The sequence below is a fragment of the Mirounga angustirostris genome, unplaced genomic scaffold (assembly GCF_029215605.1).
Source record: "Mirounga angustirostris isolate CCGP_5_RB_7025 unplaced genomic scaffold, mMirAng1.0.hap1 SCAF_5, whole genome shotgun sequence".
Classification (NCBI taxonomy): domain Eukaryota; kingdom Metazoa; phylum Chordata; class Mammalia; order Carnivora; family Phocidae; genus Mirounga; species Mirounga angustirostris.
The window spans coordinates 25318819-25344323 of record NW_026991713.1 but is presented as its reverse complement, the minus strand read 5'-3'; the positions used below and the strand labels follow the sequence as shown (position 1 = coordinate 25344323).

Genomic DNA, 25505 nt, shown 5'->3' with positions numbered 1-25505 from the left:
AAATATACTACTTGTACCTTCAGTATTTTGGGTACTATAGCACTGATAAATATAATGCTGGAAGTTTACAGAGTGCTTTATCATATCTTTATATATACTTTTCCAAGTAGATCTTTTTGTCTCCATTTTAGTAGGAAAACTAAATAAACTCTCTACTTTCTGTGATTTGCTTGGTGTTACATAACTTGTAAGAGGTGAAGTTGTGTCTTTTTTTTTTTTTTTTAAGATTTTTTATTTATTTATTTGACAGAGAGATAGAGAGCACAGATAGGCAGAGTGGCAGGCAGAGGGAGAAGCAGGCTCTCCGCTGAGCAGAGAGCCCGATGCGGGGCTCGATCCCAGGACCCTGGGATCATGACCTGACCTGAAGGCAGACGCTTATCCGACTGAGCCACCCAGGCGCCCCTGTGAAGTTGTGTCTTGACTATAGGACTTAATGACTTGAAATCTTTCTATGTATATATTTTTAACTGTACCAGCTGTTCTTTGGAAATTGAAAGCATTTTAATTTTAGTCATGAACTTGTCCATTCAGTTCCCCCTCTGCCTAAATACCTGCCTGCTATGTGTTACAAAGATAGAGTAAAAACTTGTATGACCTACTTTTAAAGACTTTTGAGTATTTTCAATAGATAAACCGGTATTCATAATACAATATAAGTGCCCAGGGTGCCTTCCAGCATAGCAGGACAATGTACTTGGCCGGCAGGGTCAGAGAATGCTTTCGAGGAGTTAACCTTGCAGATAATAAGAGTCTGCATTCCAAGTAGAATGGAGCAAAGATACGGAAAGAAATAAAGGTATGGTAGTATGGCATGTGCACTTCAAGGAGTTACTCATCCAGTAAATATTTATTGAGAATAAACTCAGTGCCAAGCAGTATGCCAGCCACTGGATTTATGGTGGTATACATAATAGACACGGTACTTAGAGTTTAGTGAGGGGTAAGGGAGTGAAAAGGGATAGCCTAACAATGATTGCAAATTTATGAGTTTCTTGTGCCAGTCACTTTTCTGGGTAATAGGAACCTAGCAGTGAACAAGAAAGATAAGATCCTTGTCCTCATGGCTCTTACCTTCTAGTGGATGAGATAATGAATAAAAAGTGAACACATGAGCTTTTCACGTATCTGTTACAAAGTAAAAAACTCCAGCAGAGTAGGATAGAGAGTGATTGGTGGGTTAAGGCTTTTGATTGGATCATAGGGGAAGGCCTCCTTGAGGCCTTTAAATTGACATTTGAATGAGGAGAAGGATCATGTTCCAGTTTGATGAACCAGGGAGCATAAAGATCTGTGGCAGGAGTTATTTTAGCATGAGTCGAGTATAGCAAGAGGGCCATCATGACGAGCACAGTAAGTTGGGAGTTGGGGTGTGAGATGAGATTCGGAGGTAGGCAGGGACCGGAACATATTTACCACACAAAAAACCGTAGGGAATTAAAATAAAAAAGAATCCACCAACTATTTCTTTGAAAAGACCAATAAGTATAAACCCTCACATGCCTGATCAAAGTAAAAAGAGTAGAAATATACAAAATTAGTAATGGGAATAGAGCTGTACCCATAGATATGGAAGAAATTAAGATAATTATAAGGAGATAATTTATACAACTTTGTGGCAGCAACTTTGAAAATGTAGAAGGAAATGGATAATTTCTTATCAAAATACAAATCTTCAAAACTGACCTAGGAAGAATTAAAAAACTTAAAGAGATTAGGTATGTGATAAAAAATACTCCATTTAAAAAAACACAACTGGTTATATGTAAACAATGGAAAATTCGCAGCTATAAAAAAGTGATAAAGTTCTTGATGCATGATATCCAAATCATGTTGTTGAAAAAAATGAAGTGTACAGAGCATTATTTACACTATGCTTCCATTTGTGCATAACAGGGATTGTATATATACGTGTGTATATGTGTGAGATTATATGTATATGGGAGATATATATGAGGGAATAAATGTGTGTGTGCATGTGTACATATATATACATATCCCCACATACACATTTATATTTGGATTTGCTTTTATGTATGCCTGTATGCATAAAGTATCTTGAAAGATGCATAAGAATATCTTGAGGGATACTAATAACTGATTACTTTTGCCTTTGCCTAGGGGAATGAGGTGGCTAAGGGACAGGGGTAGGAAGTAGTTTTTACTGTACCTCTTAATACCTTATGAATTTTTTATACCTTATGAATTTTTAATCCTGTGAATATATTACATGTTCAAAAACTAAATGAATAAAAGAAATTTTAACTATCAGGTCCAGATGGTTTTATAGTTTTTCAAAAAACTATTTAGACCATAGAAAAGGTTAGAAAGCCTCCCCTACATCATTTTATTTATGAAATTTCTACAATTGCAGTACCAAAACACAAATTACAAAGAATTAAAACTAGACCAAACTCACAGATGGAGATACAAAATACTTAAATAGAATATTTATAGATTTACTATAGCACTATATTAAAATATTGTTCTATGTATGACTAGATAAGAGTATGCTGGAAATATAAAAATAGTTCAGTATCAAGAATTGTATGCATATAATTCTTTACAAAAACTGTTGAAGGTGGGGTGCCTGGGTGGCTCAGTCAGTTAAGCATCTGACTCTTGATTTCGGCTCAGGTCATGATCTCAGGATTGTGAGATCAAGCCCCACATCAGGCTCCGTGCTGGGCGTCGAGCCTTGGAGCCTACTAAAGAATCTCTTTCTCCCTCTGTGCCTCCCCCTCCCCTTACATTAAAAAACAAAACAAAAACTGTTGAAGGGGGGAAAAAATCACATAGTAAATTGATAGATGCCCATGAGGAAGAGGAAAGCAGAGCCAGAACAATAGTCTGTGTCGAACTACAGGGGTAGAGCAGGCTTAGTGCTAATGATGTTCTGCAGTGTTCACACTGGGAGGAAGAGAGGTGTCTTTACTGTAGTATACTGAGCCATGATACAATAAAGTACATAATACAGTTTCAAAAGGTACTTGTCAAAAATAACTAAGTTAGTACTTTAGCACTTGTGAAGAATTGAACTTTTAATTCTTTAGATAGATATAAAGATACTTTAGTCACAGGTATCCTGTAAGATACCTGAGGTATGTTAATATAGTAGGTTTTTTTTTTAAAGGTTTTATTTATTTATTTGACAGAGAGAGAGACAGTGAGAGAGGGAACACAAGCAGGGGGAGTGGGAGAGGGAGAAGCAGGCTTCCCGCTGAGCAGGACCCTGGGATCATGACCTGAGACGAAGGCAGACGCTTAACGACTGAGCCACCCAGGCGCCCAATATAGAAAATTTTAAGATGGGTTTTGTGTTGTTTTTTTTAATGGACATTCATCACCTCCAGTCAAAGTTTAGAATAAAGACTAGTAAAGGTAATTTTGGATGGTTTCACTGTACCCTTTATACTTTTTAATGAAAAGGCTTTGTTGATTGCCTTAACCTAATTTAACCTACCCCCTGAACTCTGAGAGTGACAATGTAACCAACTACATCTGTGCGGTGCCTTTTAAGGAGCTGGGCCTGGGACTTAGTGAAGAGCATATTTCAGAAGAAGAAGCACATAACCTCACAGATGGTTTCAGCCTCCCTGCTTTGAAGGTAATCTGTGTAACGAAAGGGCTGAACAAAAGATAGATGCACTTGGATTGTGCCTGTGCTATATGAATGTAAATGGTCCACCTGTTCCTTTTTATTGTTTGCTGGATACCATCATTATAATAGCCTTCCTGATGTTTGCGAAGCTATCTTTAAAAGTTGAGAGCATCATAAAGATTGGACGAGGAGATCCTTAAATTTTGATATCAAAAATACTTAAAATTCTTACTATAAGAATTTCTTGCCTTAAATCAGAGTTTATAGATAAGTGAATTTACATTAATAGAAAACCAATATGAGTGATTTTATGACTATTTGTTTTAACAAACTTGGATAAAGAACTTATAAGATCTATATCTTTCCTTGGAAGATCTGCATAAAAGGATATATTTGACTAAATAAGAATTAAACTTCTAAATGAAAAAAATTGCAGTGATTTTTTTAAAAAGGTAGATATAATTCTCTCTACATAAAGAGCACTAAGGTATGTAAAACCTAGACAAGATACATCAGGTGCATGGACTGGCTGCACAAAGGAAGGAATAGAAATGGCCAATAAATATGATAAAGCTTTCAATCTCATTAGTAGTAAGTAGACATTTTGCCAAGGATATTGAAAGTTGATAATATTCATTATCTATGAGCAGAGAGACCTCACACTAATAATGAAAGTACAAATTAGTTCACTTTAGCAGTTAATACCAATCTTCAGAAAGGAATGTACTCTGCAGTAATCTTAAGCTTAAAGATTTATCGGAGTAGTCAAAATATACGCAGTATGTTCATGATATTCCTACAACAACAAATATTGGAAACAAAAGTTCAGTAATAATAAGACTGATAATGATTTATGGTACATTCTTTGGAACGAGTGGTAGAAAAATTGTAAGATGGAAAAAAAACAAAATAAAGCAAGTTAGAAAAACCATGTGTTTGGTGAGATTCTGGTAGTGGTTTTAAATAGTCAATCTGAGTGTCTTTGGATTCTGTTTCAGTCTTTAGCAAACTCCACTTAGATATTTTAGTTTCTCATCTTCAAAACTTTACTTGGTACCATGAAAACCAGTGCAAGTGTAGTTGACAGCATACACACCAAGATCCAGTTAGTTCTGAAACTGCATCAGTCTCTACATCCTTAGAATTTCCAGATTCACATAAATATTCTAATTCCTTGGGGGCTTTTTTGTTTCCTTTACTATTACTTGAAATTTGCCTTGACTTATTCTTACCCTCTTTCTAACCCATTTCAATAAGTGGCACCACGCAACTTATTAAGCTCGAAACCTGGATACCAGCCTTCTTATCTGTCTTTTTATCCCTTGTATCCAGTCTGTCAGTAGATTCTTGTGTCTGTTTGACCTGGAAAATGTTTAAACCCATCCATTCTGTGTCCCTGTCTACCATCTTCATTCTAGCCCTCATCATTTCTTACCTAGGCTGCTGCAGTAATTTTCTTACTGGTTTCCTTGGTTCCCTAAAGTTGTTCAGAATTCAATTTAACATAGGGGCGCCTGGGTGGCTCAGTCAGTTAAGCGTCTGACTTCAGCTCAGGTCATCATCTCGGGGTCCTGGGATTGAGCCCCATGTTGGGCTCCATGCTCAGTGGGGAGTCTGCTTCTGCCTCTCCCTCCACCCCCCCCCACTAATGCTCATTCTCTCTCAAATAAATAAAATGTTTTTTTAAAAAAATGCAATTTGACATACAAGGAGCCTTAAAAATCATGTGCTTTGAATCAGTAATTGCACTTCTGCAAAAGATGCTAGTTGTAGCTAAATCCTTTTTGTTCACCGAAGTTGTTTTATAAATTAGACCATAGTTCTTTGACTTTTGCTTTATCTTGACACATAAGTAATCTATAACCAAACTCAATGATTGTATTATTACCAGGAGTATCAGCCTCTGCAAGAAGCTTTATCTTGAAGTCCACAGAGTTTATAAACCACTGAAAACCCCTATAATGTTCAAAAACTATGTTTTGCCACCTTGTATAGTTGCCATTGTACCCAGATAAAGAATTTAAAAATGGACTTTGTGAGTTAAATTTTAAAGGAAATTTTAAGTTAAATTTTAAGTTAAAAGCAAGTTAAATTTAAAGGAAATTTCTGTCTCTAAAGAGCAACACTAATTAATTTTTTTTTAAATGTTGTGAAAGATGGTTTACAAATAAATCAGCACCTTTGTTTTCCTTTGTAATTTTCTTTGTGACCTATAAAGAAAATATCCTTTGGATTTAGATTTTATTGTTCACATATCTCCTCTCAGGAAAACTTAGCAAGTGCTGCACCTTTGGAAAGAAAAGCTACCTCCTCATTGTGCCCTGAGGGGGATGTATATAAAATATTTAGTATAAAGTCCTTGTCTCTCTTTCTCTTTGTTCAAATTTTTAACTAGTTTTTTCATCATTATAAAATAGTATGTTTCCTGCTTTAAAAAATAAATCCACATTCTGTGAAAATGCTTTAAATCAAAATTTCCTATTTGCCCATAAGCTATGGTTATCCTGTCATCCAGAGCCACTTCCCTATCCAAACAACAAATGGGAAAAAATGCATATTTCTTAGTTTTGGTTTAACTGGAGAATATGGCAGTGATTTGATAGTCTTTTTAAAAGTGGTGATAAGCTGTGCCGACTTGATTCTTTCAGTTGCTGTGGCCCAAAACTCTGGAATCATCTTTGATAACACTTTTTCTCTCATAAACAATCCATCAAGAGATTCTGTTGGTTCTAGTTACATGGTATATCCAGAGTCTCACTACTGCTCACCTCTTAACCACTAACCACTGGGGTACAAGCTACCATTAACTCCCACCTGGATTATTGTAGTATCCTTCTGACTGGAGCATAACTGAGATCATATAACTCTTCTGCTTAGAACCCTTCAGTGGCTCCCCACTTTTCTTAGAGTAAAAGCCAGTTATTTCAGGGACTTCATTGCTTACCATGCTGTCCCTTACTTATTGTACCCAGCCACCCTGACCTTGCTCTTCTTCACATGTCCCAAGTACTATATAGTCTGACTACAGGACTTTGTACGTGAATCTACTGCTCCCTGTGACTCTTTTCCCTGATGATAGTCCCATGGCTCAATTCCTTCAGATGACACTTTAATTTTTTTTAAAGATTTTATTTATTTATTTGACAGAGACACAGCAAGAAAGGGAACACAAGCAGGGGGAGATGCGGGGCTCGATCCCAAGACCCTGGGATCATGACCTGAGCTGAAGGCAGACGCTTAACCGACTGAGCCACCCAGGCACCCCCAGATGACACTTTTAGAGACCTTCCTGGCCATCCCATCTTTCCCTCCTTCTGCCTCTCTCTCCCTTTTCCTCCCCCATGTATACACACATAAACACACATTCGCTATTCCCCTTCTCTGCTGTATTTTTTCCCATAGCTCATCAGCCAAGAAACTATCTTACTTGTTAGAATCTTTTGCTCCCCCTGCCAACTGAATATAAGTTCCATCAAGAAAGGGATTTTTTTTTTTTTTTTTCATTTTTGTTATCTGTTGTATTACCAGCACCTAGAACAGTGCCTGGCATATCCAGGTGCTCAAGAATATGCTGAATGGGGCGCCTGGGTGGCTCAGTTGGTTAAGCGACTGCCTTCGGCTCAGGTCATGATCCTGGAGTCCCGGGATCGAGTCCCGCATCGGGCTCCCTGCAGAGCAGGGAGCCTGCTTCTCCCTCTGACCCTCCCCCCTCTCATGTGCTCTCTGTCTCTCTCATTCTCTCTGTCTCAGATAAATAAATAAAATCTTAAAAAAAAAAAAAAAAAGAATATGCTGAATGATCAAATAAAGGACCATAAAGAAAATCATTGTGGTCACAAATTTTAATGGTTAAATAATAAGACTTGCGAGGTAAGCTGTTTATATAAATTCAAGAATTCCTAGACAGTGTGTCTTCAGCAGTTTAGAAATTTGACCTAGCTCAGTTTAAAAAAATAAGTTAATAGTAAGAGAGGTTTATATTAAATTATCTTAATTCAGCATTTGTATAACTTAAAGTTCATTTAATAAAGCGATCTAAGTAATATCCTCTTTCATTGTTGTGAAAAATTATCTTTCTGTTGTCTGCTCTTACTCATATTAGATTGCTTCCTCATGTATTTGTTTATTTGTGGGATGTTGTCCTCATGTCCTCATGTTGAACAGGACTACATCTGGAGAAATCCTTTGTTGATTCAGGGTGTACCTCTCAAGAATGGGTTTTGCAGTTTCTCGTGCCAGACATCCCCTACTCTGGACTGATTTTTATGTTATTTCTTAGCTATTTCCTAGGCCAAAATAATGGTATAATTTTGAACAATAAATTCTGGATGCCTCACTGACTCATTTCTTTAGACTTCTATAGGTCCATTATTCCTACTGTCTTCTTTTCTACTTTGTGTAAAATTTGTAAGTAATTCATCAAGGAATATTCACTTCTAATAGATGTATCTCGTTATCAACACTTTTTTTCTGGGATAGAACTGTTCTGAAGTATATACTGGTATTACATGCTATATTCGTATTAGGAGTTCTCACATGCCATGACTACATAATTTGATCTAACATTCTTGGCTAATCTTCAGGATTAGTTCAAGCTCAGCTATATTCATTACTTAGGATAAAGTAAGAAATTTAACCAGAAGTTAAGATGAACAAATTTGTAGTTTGTTTTGAATTTTGACCTTTTTTTTTTTTTTAATTGATGTAGTCCCTTTTTCTTTTTAGGTTTTGTTTCAACTCTGGGTGGCACAGAGTTCAGAGTTCTTCAGACGGCTAGCCCTATTACTTTCTACAGCTAATTCACCTCCTGGGCCCTTACTTACTCCAGCACTTTTGCCTCATCGTATTTTATCTGATGTGACTCAAGGTCTACCTCATGCTCATTCTGCCTGCTTGGAAGAGCTTAAGCGCAGCTATGAGTTTTATCGGTATTTTGAAACTCAGCACCAGTCAGTACCCCAGCGTTTATCCAAAACTCAACAGAAGTCAAGAGAACTGAATAACGTTCACACAGCAGTACGCAGCTTGCAGCTCCATCTGAAAGCGTTACTGAATGAGTAAGTTTAGAAGCCAAATAAGAAAATGTCCCCATGATTAGCAAGCCTCATTCTTGTGCCATTGTGGTTGTTGGCTTATATCCTAGCTAGAAAGAAGCAAAATTGAGACATGCAGCATGAAGAATGGTTTATAACTATGAATGTAGCAGAGAAAGAATGATTTGTAGGTACTATAATTTGGGGGAATCATTTATAGTTTTCACTTTGTCTGATTTCAACAGAAAACCTAGAAGGGACAAAAGCAGGTGTTCATTCTGTTTGAGAGCTGAAATGGAGATGTTTACAAAGATTGAGCTTTTTTTAACGCTCTTTAAGTAGGGCTCTTAAACTGAACCCTGCAATCTGAGAAAAAGATCTGCCAGCACTGGAACAGTAAGTTATAAGAGGTATTGTTATATATAGTTGAAGAATAATATATTATAATTTTTAAAAATGAATTAAAGTAGATTTGGACATTTTCTGAGCCAGAGGACAAACTTTTTGGCCCAAGTTGAATATTAAAGTGCAGGGTCCATAGTTTATATTTGTTTATCTTCTACTTTGCATGGTATATATTTTTTAAAGATTTTATTTGTTTGACAGAGAGACAAAGCGAGAGAAGGAACACAAGCAGGGGGAGTAGAAGAGGGAGAAGCAGGCTTCCTGCTGAGCAGGGAGCCCGATGCGGGGCTCGATCCCAAGACCCTGGGATCATGACCCGAGCCAAAGGCAGACGCTTAATAACTGAGCCACCCAGGCACCCCTACTTTGCATGGTATTATTGGTACTCTGCCTTGGTCAAATGTAGCATCCAGTCATTCCAGTGACATTTTTCTGTAACAGATACTTGTAGTATAGGACTGGATCAAATGAATGGTTGGGTTCATATTATGTTGGTAATCAGGAAGGTCATGGGAATTTAATGAGTTGATAAGATTGTAGTTAATGTACCTGACCCTGGATACCAGGCAAGAAGTAGAAGGGGGAGGTCAGGACTCAGTTTTGTAAGATAAAAACAAACAAACAACAAAAACAGGTCAAAAGCATTTGACGTCTCAGTAAAATCAAAGGGCTAGTTCACTGGAGTAAGGAAGAATATGATGAACAAGAATAAGAAATTAAGGTGAGAAAGACATTTTGAGAAAATCAGTTTTTACCCATATGTCTGAGGTATAAAAGGCAGCTATAAAGGTTAGGGCATAGGGGGAAATTAAGAAACTGTGAGGCAGGGATGTTCCAGTGGTCTCTAGCAGCTGTTCTAAGAAAGCAGATGAATGAATGCTAACTGGACTCAGTCCTATCTCCCACAAGGACTACGGAAGATAAGGCAATCTCTACTTGAGGGGACAACAAAGGTTGGTTATATGTCAGAGAAAACATTTTAGTGGAAAGGTTGTATTGGGCAAAGCCAGAGTCTCTAAAGAATTAATTTTTGGCAATAGAATCAGAACTATACAGGACTTAATAGAATGCATTAGAGTTAGGGAAGATGGCTCAGGGAAGAAAGAGGCTAAACTGGATGGACATGAAAAAGAGGGGCTTTGTACCTTGGCAGAGACTGTGGATTATGCATGGGAAGGATGTTTAAAAATGAAATATTCTATATATGGTACTAAATGTCATCTTTCAAACAGAGTATACCAGTCACAAGCCATATCTGATTTACTCTATAGCAGCGCTTCACACTAAGTGTTATCTAAACATTCGTTTTGTTTCACTCCTCCTCCTCACTCGTCCCCTTTGTTCTTCCCAGTTTTGTACACTAGAGCATTAACCCTTCTACTCTTCTCTCTGCCTCTAGAGTGCTGACTACCAGTAATGTTTCTGAGGCATATATTTGCTTTCTCACTTAACCAAAAATCTTCACTGGTTTCAGAGTGTAGCAGCATGGACTACAGTCTGTCTAAAACATTCTGTTGAAAGGATTTGCTATAACCTGATATAGTCTGCCTTTCTGTCTTTATTTCTCATTCCTTTCTTTCAGTCCAAAGACACTGCATAAATGCCTTTTCCCATGTACCATTTAGAATGACCTTCCTCATCTTTTGTACATGTTCAGATTTTATCCATCCTTCAGTGCTTCCTCAAAAGTACCTCTTCCTTAGCTGTTCCCTGTCTGTACCCATAGCTGGTAGCAATTTTCTCCTCTTCTGAATTCTTACAACACGGTCTTTATCTTTCTGTGGTATTACACTTTTGTGCTTCTATCCAGCCCAAACATGGAGCCTACCAGCTGTCTAACTCTGGGCACGTTTCTTCAACTCTCTGGACCCAATTGCTCATCTGTAAAGTGGAAATAAAATGTTAGAGCTTTTTATGGTATTATATTATATTTACATATATATGCCTAATGTCCCTGATTCAGTTATGTTTCCTATTAAGTATGAAATGAGCTTAATTTATCCTTTCAGTTCATAAATGCCTCATATATGTAAAAGAAATATTGTTGAATAAATAGGTGATATCCTTTATAAGCTTTTGAAAACATTGTGGTAAAATGCACTTAACATTAAATTTACCATTTAGCCATTTTTAGGCATACAGTTCAGGGGCATTAGGTATATATACTTTGTTGTGCAACCATCACCACTTTCCATCTCCAGAACTCTTTTCATTTTATAAGCTTATTTCTTAAATAAGCCTTATGAATTATAAATTTTCTATTTAATATTTTAGAAATCTGTTTCTGTTTTTCTTTACTACTTAGGGTAATAATTCTTGAAGATGAACTTGAAAAGCTTGTTTGTACTAAAGAAACACAAGAACTAGTATCAGAATCTTATCAAATCCTAGAACAGAAGTTGAAGTTGATTCAGCCCCATGTTCAGGCAAGCAACAATTGCTGGGAAGAGGCCATTTCTCAAGTGGACCGACTGCTCCGAAGAAACACAGATATAAAAGGTACCAATAAGAGCTTTCCTTCATACACATTTATCAGACGTGCTTAATGTCCTCCAGTAAGATTTTGTTAGGTAGGTTTCTTATCTCTATGATGTAAGTGACTTGACAAAACTTCTTAGTTTACTAAAAGAAAAGTTGAACTTAAACATACAAATTGGCACTGAATATAAAGTCTGGCTCTTATTTTGTAAACAATAAATGAATATGATTTGAAAGTTCTCTGAATCCTATACCTCCTTTTTAAAAAACTTAATGAAGGGGTAGATTTTAAAAAGTCTTATTCCATTACTAGAACTTCCAGAGAAATTCTTTTCCAGTTAGTGTAATAATGAGTTTGATAGCTATAGGCCAGAAATTGAGTCTTGCTTGTAAGGTAGACTACGTCAGGCATTCACGAATAGTATACCAGCGCTATAATAGGGCAGCACTGTGTATTTGTTACTAAGGGTCAAAAATGTGTTAAGTGCCATTATGTAATGGTGACATCGGAATGCCTTGTATTGCTGGGCAAAAGGGCAATCTTGAAATTTTCCACAAAACCACTTTCATTTGACCCAGATTTTATATTAGTTTTTACTAGTACATTTCACTAAATCATTGTAAATATTTGGCATATTGATTTTTAAATTTGTGCTACAATCCAATACCATGTTTATCCCTTGGACCTTTATGATAATCAGATTTATGTAGAAATTGTATTGCTGCCAAAGATGATTAATGCTTTATCACCCTGTTAGTCATTGTTTTATTTACAGCTAGATCTGTAATACTTTAATGTGTTTAAGAAGCTGAATAAGTCTTTATATAGTGAAAGTTAACTTTCTTCAAAGGAAATGTTAACATGCTAATCACGGATACATCACCAATAGATCGTTTACATCTAAAATGTAAATGGCGAGTAATTTTTTTCTTCAAAGGGTAAATTTGCCAAGGATTTTTAATATATGCAAACATTTATGCATGTTTAACTTTTTGATATGACTTAAGTCTAGAGCTTTTTCTTTTTTTAAGGCTTTTGGGGGTGGCTTTTTTTCAAGTTTTTATTTAATTCCAGTTAGTTAACATACAGTGTAATATTAGTTTCTTGAGTACATTTTCTTTAAATGGAAACACTCAGAAGACGACTAGGTGTTTAGAGATGCATCCCATTTATTCCTCCCCTTAGCATACTCTGAGATGTTGAATTTTAGTCACACATGATTGTTAAAACTGTCTCCAAAACACTGGGCAGGTGATAAGCCATGATGTTCTGCATATGTGGCTTTTGCTTATAAGTGATAATGGTACAAATTAAGATATAAGTCATTTGCAAACTTTCCTCACTAAATTGCTCATAGTGGCCATGGCTGTGTAACTTTGAATAAAATGTTTGTATGATTTTTTTTAAGAAGCAGGTGTTTTAGTAGGTGTTAGCTCTTTTTAGGTTATTTCAAAACTACAGAAATATCATAAGAATAGTTCAAAGTACCCTTCTTTACCCATATTCCTCACTTGACATTTTATCACATTTGCCTTACCTCTCTGTGTATCTGTCTATAAATTCTTTTGGCAATATTATTCTGAACCATTTGAGAATAAGATGCAGACATGAGATCCTATTTCCCCTAAAGTCTTCTGTTTGCATTTTTGAAAATGGACATTCTCCTACATACCGACAATATACATCAAAATCAGGATGAGCACTGGTACAATATTGCTCTCTAATCCACAGATCCCATTCTAATTTCACTGATTGATCCAACAGTAATTTTATATGCCCAGATCCAGATCACACATGGCATTTAGCTTTTATGTTCTTTATTCTACTTTAGCCTTTCTCGTCTTTCACGATAAGCATTTTATTAAAAAAAAACCCTGAGGTTATATTAAGTTTTTTGCCACTATTAAGCGTATATGTTCCATATGTCCCGCTAGTATCATTTCAGATATTTACTCAAGAGATATAAAAATGTAATGTTCACTTGAAAACCTGTAAACAAATGTTTATAGTGGCTTTATTCGTAATCACTACCAACTAGAAGCAGTCCAAGTGTCCTTCAGCTGATGAGTAGATAAACTGTTATATCCATCCACATGGAATACTACTCAGCAATAAGAAAGAAAGAAACTACTGATACATCATTAAGATGGAAGGATCTCTAATGCATTGTGTTAATCAAAAGAAGCCAGACTCAAATACTGCATAGTCTATGATTCCATTGAAATGACATTCTTAAAACAGTATAATTTAATAGGAACAGCAGACATACCAGTGGTTTCTAGGAGTTGGATATGGAGGGAGGAATAGGTTATAAAGAGGCAGCGTAAGTAAGTGTTTTGAGGTGATGGAGCTGTTCTGTATCTTGGTTGTATCTATATCTGGTTGTGGTGGTTATATGACTCTAATTTGTCTAACCTCATAAAATTAGATACCAAAAAGGGTGAATTTTCTAAATAAGTAAAATAAAATAGCTTAAAATGTTTTCACCCACTAGTTTTAGCATCCACCCGGTTAGTAGTTCTTGCTTGAATTAGGTATTGTGATTGTTGCCAAATGGTAATTTTCCAATTCCACTTTTCTTTTTACACTTATTAGTCAGCATTCTATTGTGAGACAGATAGCCCCCTTTTCCACTTATTTATATCAATATGGATATATGGATTCTTGTTTTATTCTGTGGATCATAATTTGTTAGTATTATATTATTATTTTGTTGCTCAAATTGTCCAAAGTTTAACCAGAGGTGACCCATTCAGGGTGGTTTGTGCCACCATCATTCTTTCTTTGATCACTTCTTTACATCTTCATACTTTCCTTGCCCTGAGCCCTAACATCAGCCATGTGTCCAAGAAGCCCTCAATCCTTTTAATGGAAAAATGGTATTTAGAAACCAGCATGTGGGTGCTAAGTATCCTAAGTATGCTCATAGCCACTGGGATGTTACTGTTTTTACCAATTCCCAGCGTCTGTCCATATATGTTATATACCATGGGTTCACACCAATACCTTCAATTCAGTCCCAATACTACATAGTTCTTTCTGTCCTTCTCCCTATTTGTACCTCCCGTTTCTGATTATGAGAAACTCGGCACTCGTTATCTTCAAAGTTTACTTATTTATTCAATCCCTGTGTGTAAGCAATTGCCTGACAATATGGGCTGTCCCCTAAGCCACACTGCTGCTGACTGACACCTACTGAGAGTCTTTCCCATCCCAGTCCAGCTTGCTTTGTCCACACCAGCCCTTGACAGCCAGGAGTCTCCCCCCAACCCTGGTCCCAACCAGTTATCTATCATTACTCTTGAAAGGTAAAAATCTAGATGCTTAAACCCTACTTCTTTTTAAGTAGAGAGATAATGATGAAAGGTAGAGAGCTGGACATGAGACTAAGTAACCCGGTGATTAGAAACTAAACACCAATATTAAGTAATTAAAGTTCACACCTGGGTGATCTCTTCAAACTATTCCTTGTGAAACTCATTTCCAATTCTAACTTCTGAGAGTAGAAATAATATAAGGGAAGTGCAAGATTGAAGTTTATTTTTTGTGGGGAAGAGTGGTGGTCTGTCTTGAGAATGTTCCTGTGCCATGAACAAAAACTGAGCACCTGTTGTGTGCCAGATACTATGGTGAGATGAAGAAGGGAGAGAAAAACAAGTTACTCCTCCAAGAGTTTAATTTAACTTAAATTGTAAATCTGCTGCTGTTACTGTTAACTTTAACATCCTTAATTTTTTTTATAAATTAAAAGTTACAATCAGAACAAGCTGGACTATGAAACTGGCAAAATATTAGTACTAAGAATGTTTTTAATTAGATGTTCACTCGTTTCCACGTGGTCTGTTGCTTTTTAAGGCAAGCCTGAAATAGCGTGTGAGAATCCCCGTTGTACTGTGGCGCCTCTGATGCAGCCTGCTCTACACATTGCAGACAAAGATCCCATCCCCGAGGAGCAGGTAACGGTGAAATTGCTTTTTTTCCCCCTAAAGAAGAGCTCCACATATAAAGGGTGCCTGCTTTCTCTGTAAGTGGCGTAGATAATTATTCACTAAGTTGTTAAATTTATGTTTGTGATGAGCTTCAAAATTACAACACAATGTACTGAACTGACATCACATCATTTGTTCTTAATGCCTTGAATTCAGTGCACTGAATCTACCAGCAAATTTACATGTTATTTATATCTTACTATTTCTTAGACACTTAAAAGTGATTAAACACATTAAAAATCCATGCATTGGCAAAGGTACCTTCTGGGATGCTGGAAATGGGGCGAGTGGTTACCGGTCCGTATACATGTGTGAAAATCCTGCACACGTTGAGATTTGTGCATTTGGCAGCATGTACACTGTACCTCACTCTAAAGAAACAATTTTTCAATGATTTCATTAGACACTGACAAAGATTTCTTCTGCTTATCCTTAGGAAAACTTCTTTTCCTTTGGTCATACTGTCTACTCAGTTCTTAATTGCAAAAGGAGACCAATTCTGTTTCCTTTAACAAACAGATTTCTTTTTTAAGATTTTATTTTATTAGAGAAAGAGAGAGAGAGAGCACGCAAGTAGGGGGAGGGACAGAGGGACAGAGAGAATCCCAAGCAGACTCCCCACTGAGTACAGAGCTTGACGTAGAGCTCCATCTCACCACCCTGAGACCATGACCTGCGCTAAAACCAAGAGTCGGACGCTTAACTGACTGAGCCACCAGGAGCCCCAACAAACAAAAATTTTGTTTGAAAAAACAGTACATGACTGAAAGAATATTTCTGAGGACCACATAGGTTTGAACCAGGCTGGTGTAAATGGCCAAAATCACCCAAAGGAATTGTTCCCTTTCCAGCAACATCACTGCCCAGTCACTGGTTGCAGATATTGCTCTATCATTGCTGAATAATAAAAACTCCCTTTAGAACCTCTACCTCTAGAAACATGATCTGCCACCATTCTTACCAGAATGGATTCCTTAAGATGCCTGCTTCCCTTGTAATAAACTTCTGGGTCAGATGTGATCCATGTACATCTGATTAGAGGATCCCAAGTCATTTGCCTGACCCATAACTGCAAGGAGGCTGGATAAGCAAGGATCCTAGTCTGTTCCTGGGAAGTCAGAAAGAACCACAAATATCTACCACAAGAAGACTTAACATACCTGACCACCTCCCCAAACTACCAGCCCTTCTAATTTTGATTGGTTTTGCAGAGCTAATACTTAATCTTGTCTAGATCTATAGAATGGTATCAGAGCAGAAAAATAATGATTGAAGTTATTAAACCTTCTTATCCACAGTCCCTTTTAGTATCAACTGTGAAGTTTTTTTAAGACTTCAATTTATCTATAATAATATGTTTGCTCTGTTTGCCCACCTTTGCTTTAGTGACCTGTGCCAAGTGTCTTCATTTTTTAATCTTGGAGATGGGTAGATATAAGTTCATGAATGCTACTAGAAAATTGTCTGCTTGAAGTGCTTTTTCTTATATTCATTTTCAGGAATTAGAAGCTTATGTAGATGATATAGATATGGACAGTGATTTCAGAAAGGATGATTTTTATTACTTGTCTCAAGAAGACAGAGAGAGACAGAAGCGTGAACATGAAGAATCCAAGAGGGTCCTCCAAGAATTAAAATCTGTGCTGGGATTTAAAGCATCAGAGGCAGAAAGACACAAGTGGAAGCAACTTCTATTTAGTGATCACGGTAAGCACTGACTTCAGAACAAAAAAGTTATTTTAATGTAGGGGATTCTTTTTCCTTGAACTATGAATCTTGTTTTAGCTGTAAAATTCTTATAGATTTAATTTTAGGGATCTGTCAGCAAGTATAGTACTTTTTCTTCCAAACACAGATCAATATGATCAATAAAAGAGTAGGTATATAATCAAATTGGGAATATGAAATAATACTTTTTCATCACATATTTGCTGTTTTACTAAACTTTATTTGGAACTGGCAGTAAGTTGAATAAATTAGTGTTTTCAAATTTAGTGAATTTGAGATTCTAAACTGTTCTCTTTTATGTTGATACTATAAATACCTCAGTGAAGCACCAAATTAATAACTCTATGTTCATCATTGAAACAAATGAATTAAGACCTAGGCCAGTTAGCTATATCGTTAAAGTTACTTAATTGATTTGAGCACTTTAGTAGATGGGAGAAGAGGAGGAGTTGCTTTTGTGCACACTGTCTCCATGTTTGGATATTGACAATACTGACGATTAGCATTAAACTCCTGTAAGTCTTCCACTCTTCTTTTTTTGAGTTGGATTTCATGGGAGGTGAGGGAAGGAATGAGAGGAAGCTTAATATTTGACACTATCAAATTAATTCCTAGTTGAGAATTAACTTCTGTAGATTTCTAAGTAGGGAGAGTGGGATTCCCCTTTTATGGAGTACTTATGTGGAGCCTCAAAATCAACTGCCTTCTTTTCCCGTTCTCACTAGAAGTTTATAGATTACCTATACTTTTGGAAAGTTCCTCAGGTTTCTCTTTTCTTCTCTTAGGAGCTCTACCATTCTCCCTTGTCCAGCTACACATGTCTTGATTTTATCCTTCCTCTTCCCATTGGTCCCCTTTATAGCCCAGGTCCTTATTAGACTGTGCTCATATATTGTAATAGTTTCTTAACTGACTTCCTTTTTTTTTTTTTTATTATGTAAACTCTACCCACAATGTGGGGCTCAAACTCATGACCTCAAGATCCAGAGTCGTATGCTCTACTGACTGAGCTAGCCTGGCGCCCCAGCTGACTTCTGTTTTCAATACCTTTTTCTTCTAAGCTATCCTTCAAAGATAGCTTCTAAGCTAGCTTCTATCCTTGCAGGCTCCCTCCAGATTTTTCTCAAAGAGTAGAGTACATTGATAATGGCTGTCTAGCTTTAAAACCTAGAGTGGTTCTCCCTTTCCTACTGTATTAAATCTAAACTCCCTTTCTTCCTGGTTTCAAGCCTCTCTGTCATATGAGTCCGTCATTTTATATTTCCTACTCTTTCTAATACAGATATCCTCCTCTGGTTATATTCATCTAATTAGACGATGGTTCCACAAACTTAACTGATTTCATTCATGAAAAACATTCATGCCAGGGCGCTTGGCTGGCTCAGTTGGTAGAACATGCGACTCTTGTTCTTGGGGTCATGAGTTCAAGCCCCACATTGGGGCTGGAGTTTACTTTAAAAAAAAAAAAGAAGAAAAACATGCATGCTGATCTCTTTATACCAAGAATTCTGTCTTCTCCACCGAGCTGTCCTTTCTACCAGTTGCTCACCCATGAATCCTCTTCTCCCTGCTGCTTCTCCCACCGCTGTAGAGCCTCACACCAGAGGGGCACTGGAGGGAATTGGAAGGAAGTCTTGAGCAGCAACATATGTAGTGGCTTAAGAACTTCCCAGAAGCAGCAGTAAAGATAGAGTTCCTGTAGCCTGTTTGTTCCTATGTTGGGCGTACATGAATCAGAGATTGAGAGCATTGTGTTTTAGGCACTCTTGTTTTCTATGCATCCGATGTTTTTGTCTTTCTAATGAAATCACAGTCTCTATCAGTAGGGGCTTTATTATCCCCCACAGTGTTCCTTCAGAAAATTATTCATTCAACAAGTAGTTCCTGAGGCGCTGTTTACTGCTGTATCCCTAGTGCATAGATCAAGAGACAAAGTCCCTGTACTCCTGGAGGCTTACATTCCAGCAGGGTTAACACTTGACCCTCCACTTGTACGGATTATGTTGCCCTATTTAATTAGCAATAATCAGGGATATCAATCAACGTCTAATATATGTTACATTCTTTAAGAACTAGATTTATCGACTAAAAATGTATGGGAAGACTGAAAATAGCGTTGTATATAAATCTGTATCTTTATTGTTGAGTATTTTTTCCATATAGCTTTAAAATTATCCTCTTGACAATACGGGCAAGGATATAACAATGAAAGAAATGTGTGTCTTTTTTCAGGTATGTGCTTCTGGTAGTTTACATTTGAAAGGGCAGTAATACTGATTTTGTTTGTGAAAATAAGTAAAAAGCTGCTGATACCATAAAATGCTTTTTCCATGAAAAATTTCAGTACATCTTCCAGAGTTGTTTTCATCTCTGCCTACAGGGGTAAAGTCCGAATGGAATTAGAGAGGGATATTCTACACTGGAACCTGCTGTGGCCATTTTTTCTGTTGTTGCTGCTTCCCTAGTGGAGTTACTGCAGCTTAGGGATCTGTTTCTTGGCAATGGACTCCTTTTACAAATTATTTTTTAAATAAACGCCAGATCTTCAAGAAGCACTTTCTTTTCTTCCGTCATGCTTCCTAATATATTGTATTGTACTAACCCCTCATACTGGGAGGAGAGACTGCCTAGCAAGCAACCCACTGCCTACTAACATCAAGAGGGGCTAAATAAAACTTCATTTTCCTTGAAAGGACAACTTCTGCCGTATGGATATAATATTTATGTATTGTGCTTTGTACAATAGTTGATTTTGAATACAGATTTTATTTTGTTTTCTATTTTTCTGTGACATTACGAAATGTGTCGAAGTTATGGCTTTACTTTCATCAGGGTCTTGTTAGGTGGTTGGCAAGTAAGTTGAATTGTGTGCATTTTTTTTTTCCATGCTGTTTTAACTTGTAAATATATATGTGCTGAAGAGATGATTATTATCTGGATGACTTTAGACCTTTTAACTGACACATTATCGGTAAAAATCATGCTGCTTATTCTTTCATAAGATGGTTCTCAAACTGCAGTGTGCATTGGAGTCCAGTGTAGGGCTTGTCAACACAGCTGGTCCCCACTCACAGTGTCCCCTTCAGTAGGTCTGGGTGGGGCCCCAAAAATTTGCACTTCTGTCAAATAAGCTGGTGGTTACAACTGATGCTATTGGTTTGGGGACCACACTTTGAGAACCACTGCTTTAATATTTTGAATAAGAGAACGTGTGAGGTGTTCATCAAAACCCCATCCCATTTCATTTCTTAGGCATTCTATCTCTTCTAAAGTTCTCTGGATTTATAAATTTACATAGATTTTACTAGAAAGTTTTATTTAGCTTTTATTTATTTATAAGAAAAAACTACTGGAAGTTTAAATTAAAGTTTAAATCAATGCTGGGTCCTTAGTTATTATTTTTCTTTCTTTTTTTCTTTCTTTCTTTCTTTCTTTTTTTTTTTTCCTTTGAAGCTATGTTGAAATCCTTGTCTCCTGTAGACCCAGTGGAACCCATAAGTAATTCAGAACCATCAGTGGATTCAGATATGGGGACAGTTGGTAAAAATGATACTGAAGAGGAAAATAGTAAACCCTCCACAGCTGACAATGAAATAAGTAGTAGGACTGAGTATTTATCTGAAAACCCTCTAGATAGTAAAAATAAAGACAATTCTGCAAATGACGTCTTCCTCCAAGGAGCTGAAGAAAGAGTGTGTTACCAGTGTGAGAGTGAAGAGGAATGTCAGCAGGCAGATGTAGGTAGCCTGTCCACTGCCCATCCAACTGCCAGGGACTTCTTTCAGCCCTCCATTAAGCAGAGACTGGCACGGCTCCAGCGGTCACCGGATTTTACCTTCACTGCCGGTCTTGCTGCAGAAGTGGCTGCTAGATCTCTCTCCTTTACCACCATGCAGGAACAGACTTTTGGTGATGAGGAGGAAGAACAAATAATACAAGAAAATAAAAATGAGGTAGAAGAGAATTAAGAACCAAGATTTACATGAAGGATTTTAAATTGTTGCTTTTATGCAGGTGTTTTAGCTTCAACACTACATAATCCACTGGAAAGGGAACATGAGTGTTTACTATATATAAAGCTAAGATGTGAATTTACAACAAGAACCCTGGTTTGAACAACTGCTCTGAAAATAGTAGCTAACCTGTAAATGGCAAATCTTTTAGGAAAATAAGAAGGTAAGGGCTCTTTTGAATAAACTTGCTGTTTTAATTGCAGTACAACTGATCAATCTTGGGAATTCTTTAGGTACTTCTAATAAGAAACAAATTTATCATTTCTTGCCAGAATTCGCTAAAATGACTGGGATAATTCTATTGCAAGAACATTTAGTATGACTCCTTTTTACTATATTCTTGCAGTTAATAACTGCAACTATTATGTTAATAACAACTTGTTTGTATTTTATTTTTGTTTCTACCAGCCTTAAAGATACAGGTTCTGAATTTAAAAAAAAATTGAATTCATACAATGAATGTGTACTGGGGGTTGGAACTAAAAAGTAGTGTCAAAAATACTGGGACTGTGACATGTTTCTTAACGTTTCCTTGTTCATACCTGTATTCGGTAGTTAATTTTAAGATGTCCTAATAATCCTTAAGAGAAGAACATTGTACTGTTTTAAAAATTAGCCTTTCAATTATTTTTTGTGTTTATCTTATGTTCTTGTTGTAACTAATAGGGAATGATGTCAAAGTGGGATCCCCGTAGTCCAAGGCCCCATTCCCAACTTTGCAGAAAGTTCTTTGTTTAGGTTTGCCTACAGATAATTGGGTGCCATTAACACAAGCCGGTCACCTTAGCTGCCGATTTCTAACCTGAGGCTATACCCTCTCTCCACCTTAATGAGATTCTGGAAACATCCTGTCTGCTTCCTGGAAAGCATCCTTGTCTCCTTAGTACTTCATTTACAAACTACCTCTTAAAAGAGGTTGCTTTCCAAATTGTCCAGTGTTAAATGACTGCATTTTCAAAATGTGACATTTTCAGGAGTATAGTACGTCTTGAAACCTATAGCTCTTCCGCACTGACATAGTTTATAGACATTACTTGGGGAAAGTACAGGAATAGTAATTTCTGCTGCTGTCCTAGAGAGGAGATTACACGATGGGTATAGTCTTTAGAGAAACATTCAGATTCCTGTAAACTTAGAGCACTTTGAGTTAGTAGTTTTATGTATCCAAAGGGATTTTTTTTTTTCCAGTAATCTTAGGAAATGTATTTTTTAACCTGAGGAAAAACTTGGTTCTGCTTTATATGAATAGTAGAGACCCTCTGTGATTCTGCCTATTGACCAAAAATCTGGGACTTACCCATAATTAAGCTCTTAGGATTATCTTAGGGTGGGCCTAATTTACCACTTAGCAATAGTTAGCTAAATTTCAAGAAAAAAACAAATTCTTGTTTTGAGACTGACGATTGTATTCATAAATAATAATACTTTCTTTTTAAATTACTTAGTTTGACAACTCCTTTTCTCCTTGGATTTAGAAGAAGCAGTTATGGAAAACCTTGGTAATCTTTCTCTTAATCTGTAACCTTACACAGGAAGAATTAGAGTTTAGTAACTTTTAATTCTTTTATTGTATTATTTTTATTATAGCGGTTTAGGAAAAAAATCTTAATATCTTATCAGTTTTATTCAGTGCTCTCTGAGGTGATACTTTTTAATTTTAAAAGACTGATTTTAATCAGGAATTCCTAATCTTCCAGTCTGATCTGTTTTATTCACTGTTAACAAGTTAAGTTGTTAACTTAATTCCATGAAAATTCTACTTGTTGAAACCATGATATAAGGATCTTGGGACTTTAACTGAAGCTTCTTTTTTTGTGTGTAGTTTTCAAAATTTCTTTCATCTTTTAAAATGCTTCTAAGATAAAATATTATTTTCCCTGTGAATATTCCTAATTTTCTCTTTTAATAGTCTAAAAGTCAGTGTTTCTCAGTTTTTTTTATGGGGCATCAACTTAGAATAAATTAGAGGTCTTATTTTTACATTTCAGATTAGGGGCCATACTCCCAATCCATTCTCAGTTGGTCATTTTGGAATGAGACCTAGGTGATGTTTATGCCCAGTAAAATCTAAGAACCTCTGTCTAGGACTTTTTCTTGCCATGAATACCTTAGGAAATAAAAACAAGTCAATGTAATTATAATTAGGTACTCTTGTTGCTTTTCTAAGAATATTTCACTTTTTATTGTCAGGCTTTTGACTAGTTTTAATAGTTGCCATCCTCCTTCCAAAAGAAGCCCTCCGGGAAAAATATTTTGTGATGCAACGCTTATAATTGTGCTTTCCAAATTTTACAATGATATTTTGACCAGATACTTCTTGTTAGGAGTAATATCCTAACAGCTTTTAACATGAACATTTCCATAGTTTATTTTACCAGGACAAACCTAGTACTTAATGTAAAAATGCATGAAAGAAGCTATTTGGGGTACTCCTGAAGACAAGATTTTTACCCTTTGCCTACAGTAAGGAAAGTCATGGCAGTAAATGATCTGGTAATGGTTAATCATACCTAAAATTCTTATTTTTTTCAGCTTTCATTAAAACCCTGCATATCTGGCATACATTGGGCCAGACTTGCTGGTGTTTGATTTGTGATCTTCTGCTTATATTCTAAGTTGTCTGTATTTTCTGACTTCCTAAGTTAAGCCTTCTTTAAAATTGTACTTCATTAAAATTGTACATTTGAATATATGTAATTAAGAACTGATGTATTGACTCAGGTTTGATTTCTCAAGTTCTTGGAGACAAGTCAGGAGAAACACATTTAAAGCAAATTTCTAAGGAAATTTAAGAATATGGGTTTAAAGCTTTAACACAAAAGGATAACCTTGAGTTTACATCTCAGATCCATCATTTAAAAATAATGGGTGCAGCTGACCTAATAATGTCATGGGGAGTTTTTCCAGCAAAAAACAAATTCTCTGGATTGCTAAGTGATGTTGGTGAACTCTGACTTCTCAGAAGTAGTTAAAAAAAAAAGTGAAACTTTTGAGGCTGAAAAAAAAGATCTGGTTATACGTATGTTAGTAAAATAGGTCAAAAAATTTTTTTAAATTCTCTGAAAAATAAGTAGTACTATTCTGATTTACATAGTAAAGTTGGAGAAGCTTTTGATGTTAAAGCAGAAAAAGAATTAAATTCTGATACATTTCACAAAATTTTAAGTCAATGGGATGTTAATCAGAAAGAACCCTAAGGGTCCTTTCACTCTGTGACCAACTTTTATTTATACACCATAAGTAATATAAAATGTGAAATATTTTGATAAATTATTAGAAATCATGTCGGAAGAAAAGTTCAACTGATTTAGTTTAATCATAATACATTGTTTCCGTATCAAAATAAAACAAGGAAACAAGAACTAAATGCCATAAGACTGTAGATGCCAAGAATGAAAACCAGACAAAGATTGATTTATTCTTCCACTTCCATAGATAAGAACATGTCTGTGTAATTCACACTTATATTAGATAATGAAGCAACAAATCTATTGGAAGACAAAATATGGAAAAAATGCCCTAAGTACAGTAACAATTTACTTGTCCCCATTGACAGGTAACTAACTTGCATGAGTTAATTTTTCATGTAACTGAGGCAAATCCGTTTATTCATAACATTTTTTTTAGTAGTTGAATAGGAAAATTTCTAGAATATTTAGGATCTAATTTAACTTTTTCTTTGTCATCTTTAAGAATATCAGTTCCTATCACGGGGTGATAAACAGAAATGCACCCTCAGGGACTCCTAAGATAGATGAGGTTATGTGTCCTTTTACTCTATGACCCTACGATGCTGTGCTTTGTGAGCTAGGTCTCGTTTTCACAGTTTCTCTATCTTCCCTTAAAATCAGCTGTCATTTTTTGCTGCTGTCTTGGGTGCCTGCCTCTTGCACTAGGCCCCTAATTTGCTGCTTATAATCTGCTGTGGCCTGAGAAACCAGATTGCCAAGCTCGCTAGAATTGTGTCTAAAATAAGAGTAAGTAGACTGAAAGAAGGCTAAGGGGCTTTTTCGGTCAGTTAAGTGCATGGACTTTGTGGTACCTGTTTGGCTGCTTAGCATACATACTTTTGTTTGCCTCTTCATTCTTTACTAAGAACTTGCTAAAAATACTTGGTTGAATATGTGATTGCCATATATTTAAAATATTAATTCAGTTTTTATATATTGATGTTTCTAGGACTCTCCATAAATGAATTCAGCTGTAAAAGAAAATCCAACTACCATCTTTGTACAAATCATTGTGTATATTTTAGGA

The 25505-nt window shown here is 36.2% G+C and overlaps 1 protein-coding gene across 7 annotated transcripts in view; it reads left to right on the top strand.

The window, feature by feature from the left end:
• VEZT (vezatin, adherens junctions transmembrane protein) overlaps positions 1-23940 on the top strand; it is a 66246-nt gene extending 42306 nt beyond the window's left edge. For 6 of the 7 annotated variants that reach the window (XM_045872830.3, XM_064590776.1, XM_045872828.3 and 3 more), the window contains 6 exons: positions 3460-3607; positions 8327-8658; positions 11345-11538; positions 15374-15474; positions 17007-17214; positions 20689-23940. In XM_045872830.3, coding sequence (XP_045728786.1) covers positions 3460-3607; positions 8327-8658; positions 11345-11538; positions 15374-15474; positions 17007-17214; positions 20689-21203 — 1498 coding nt within the window. In that variant the 3' untranslated portion in view covers positions 21204-23940. Of the gene's footprint in view, positions 1-3459; positions 3608-8326; positions 8659-11344; positions 11539-15373; positions 15475-17006; positions 17215-19615; positions 20549-20688 lie in introns of those variants that run through there. The other variant, XM_045872829.3, reaches the window with a different exon arrangement.
• Positions 23941-25505: the final 1565 nt, after the last annotated feature.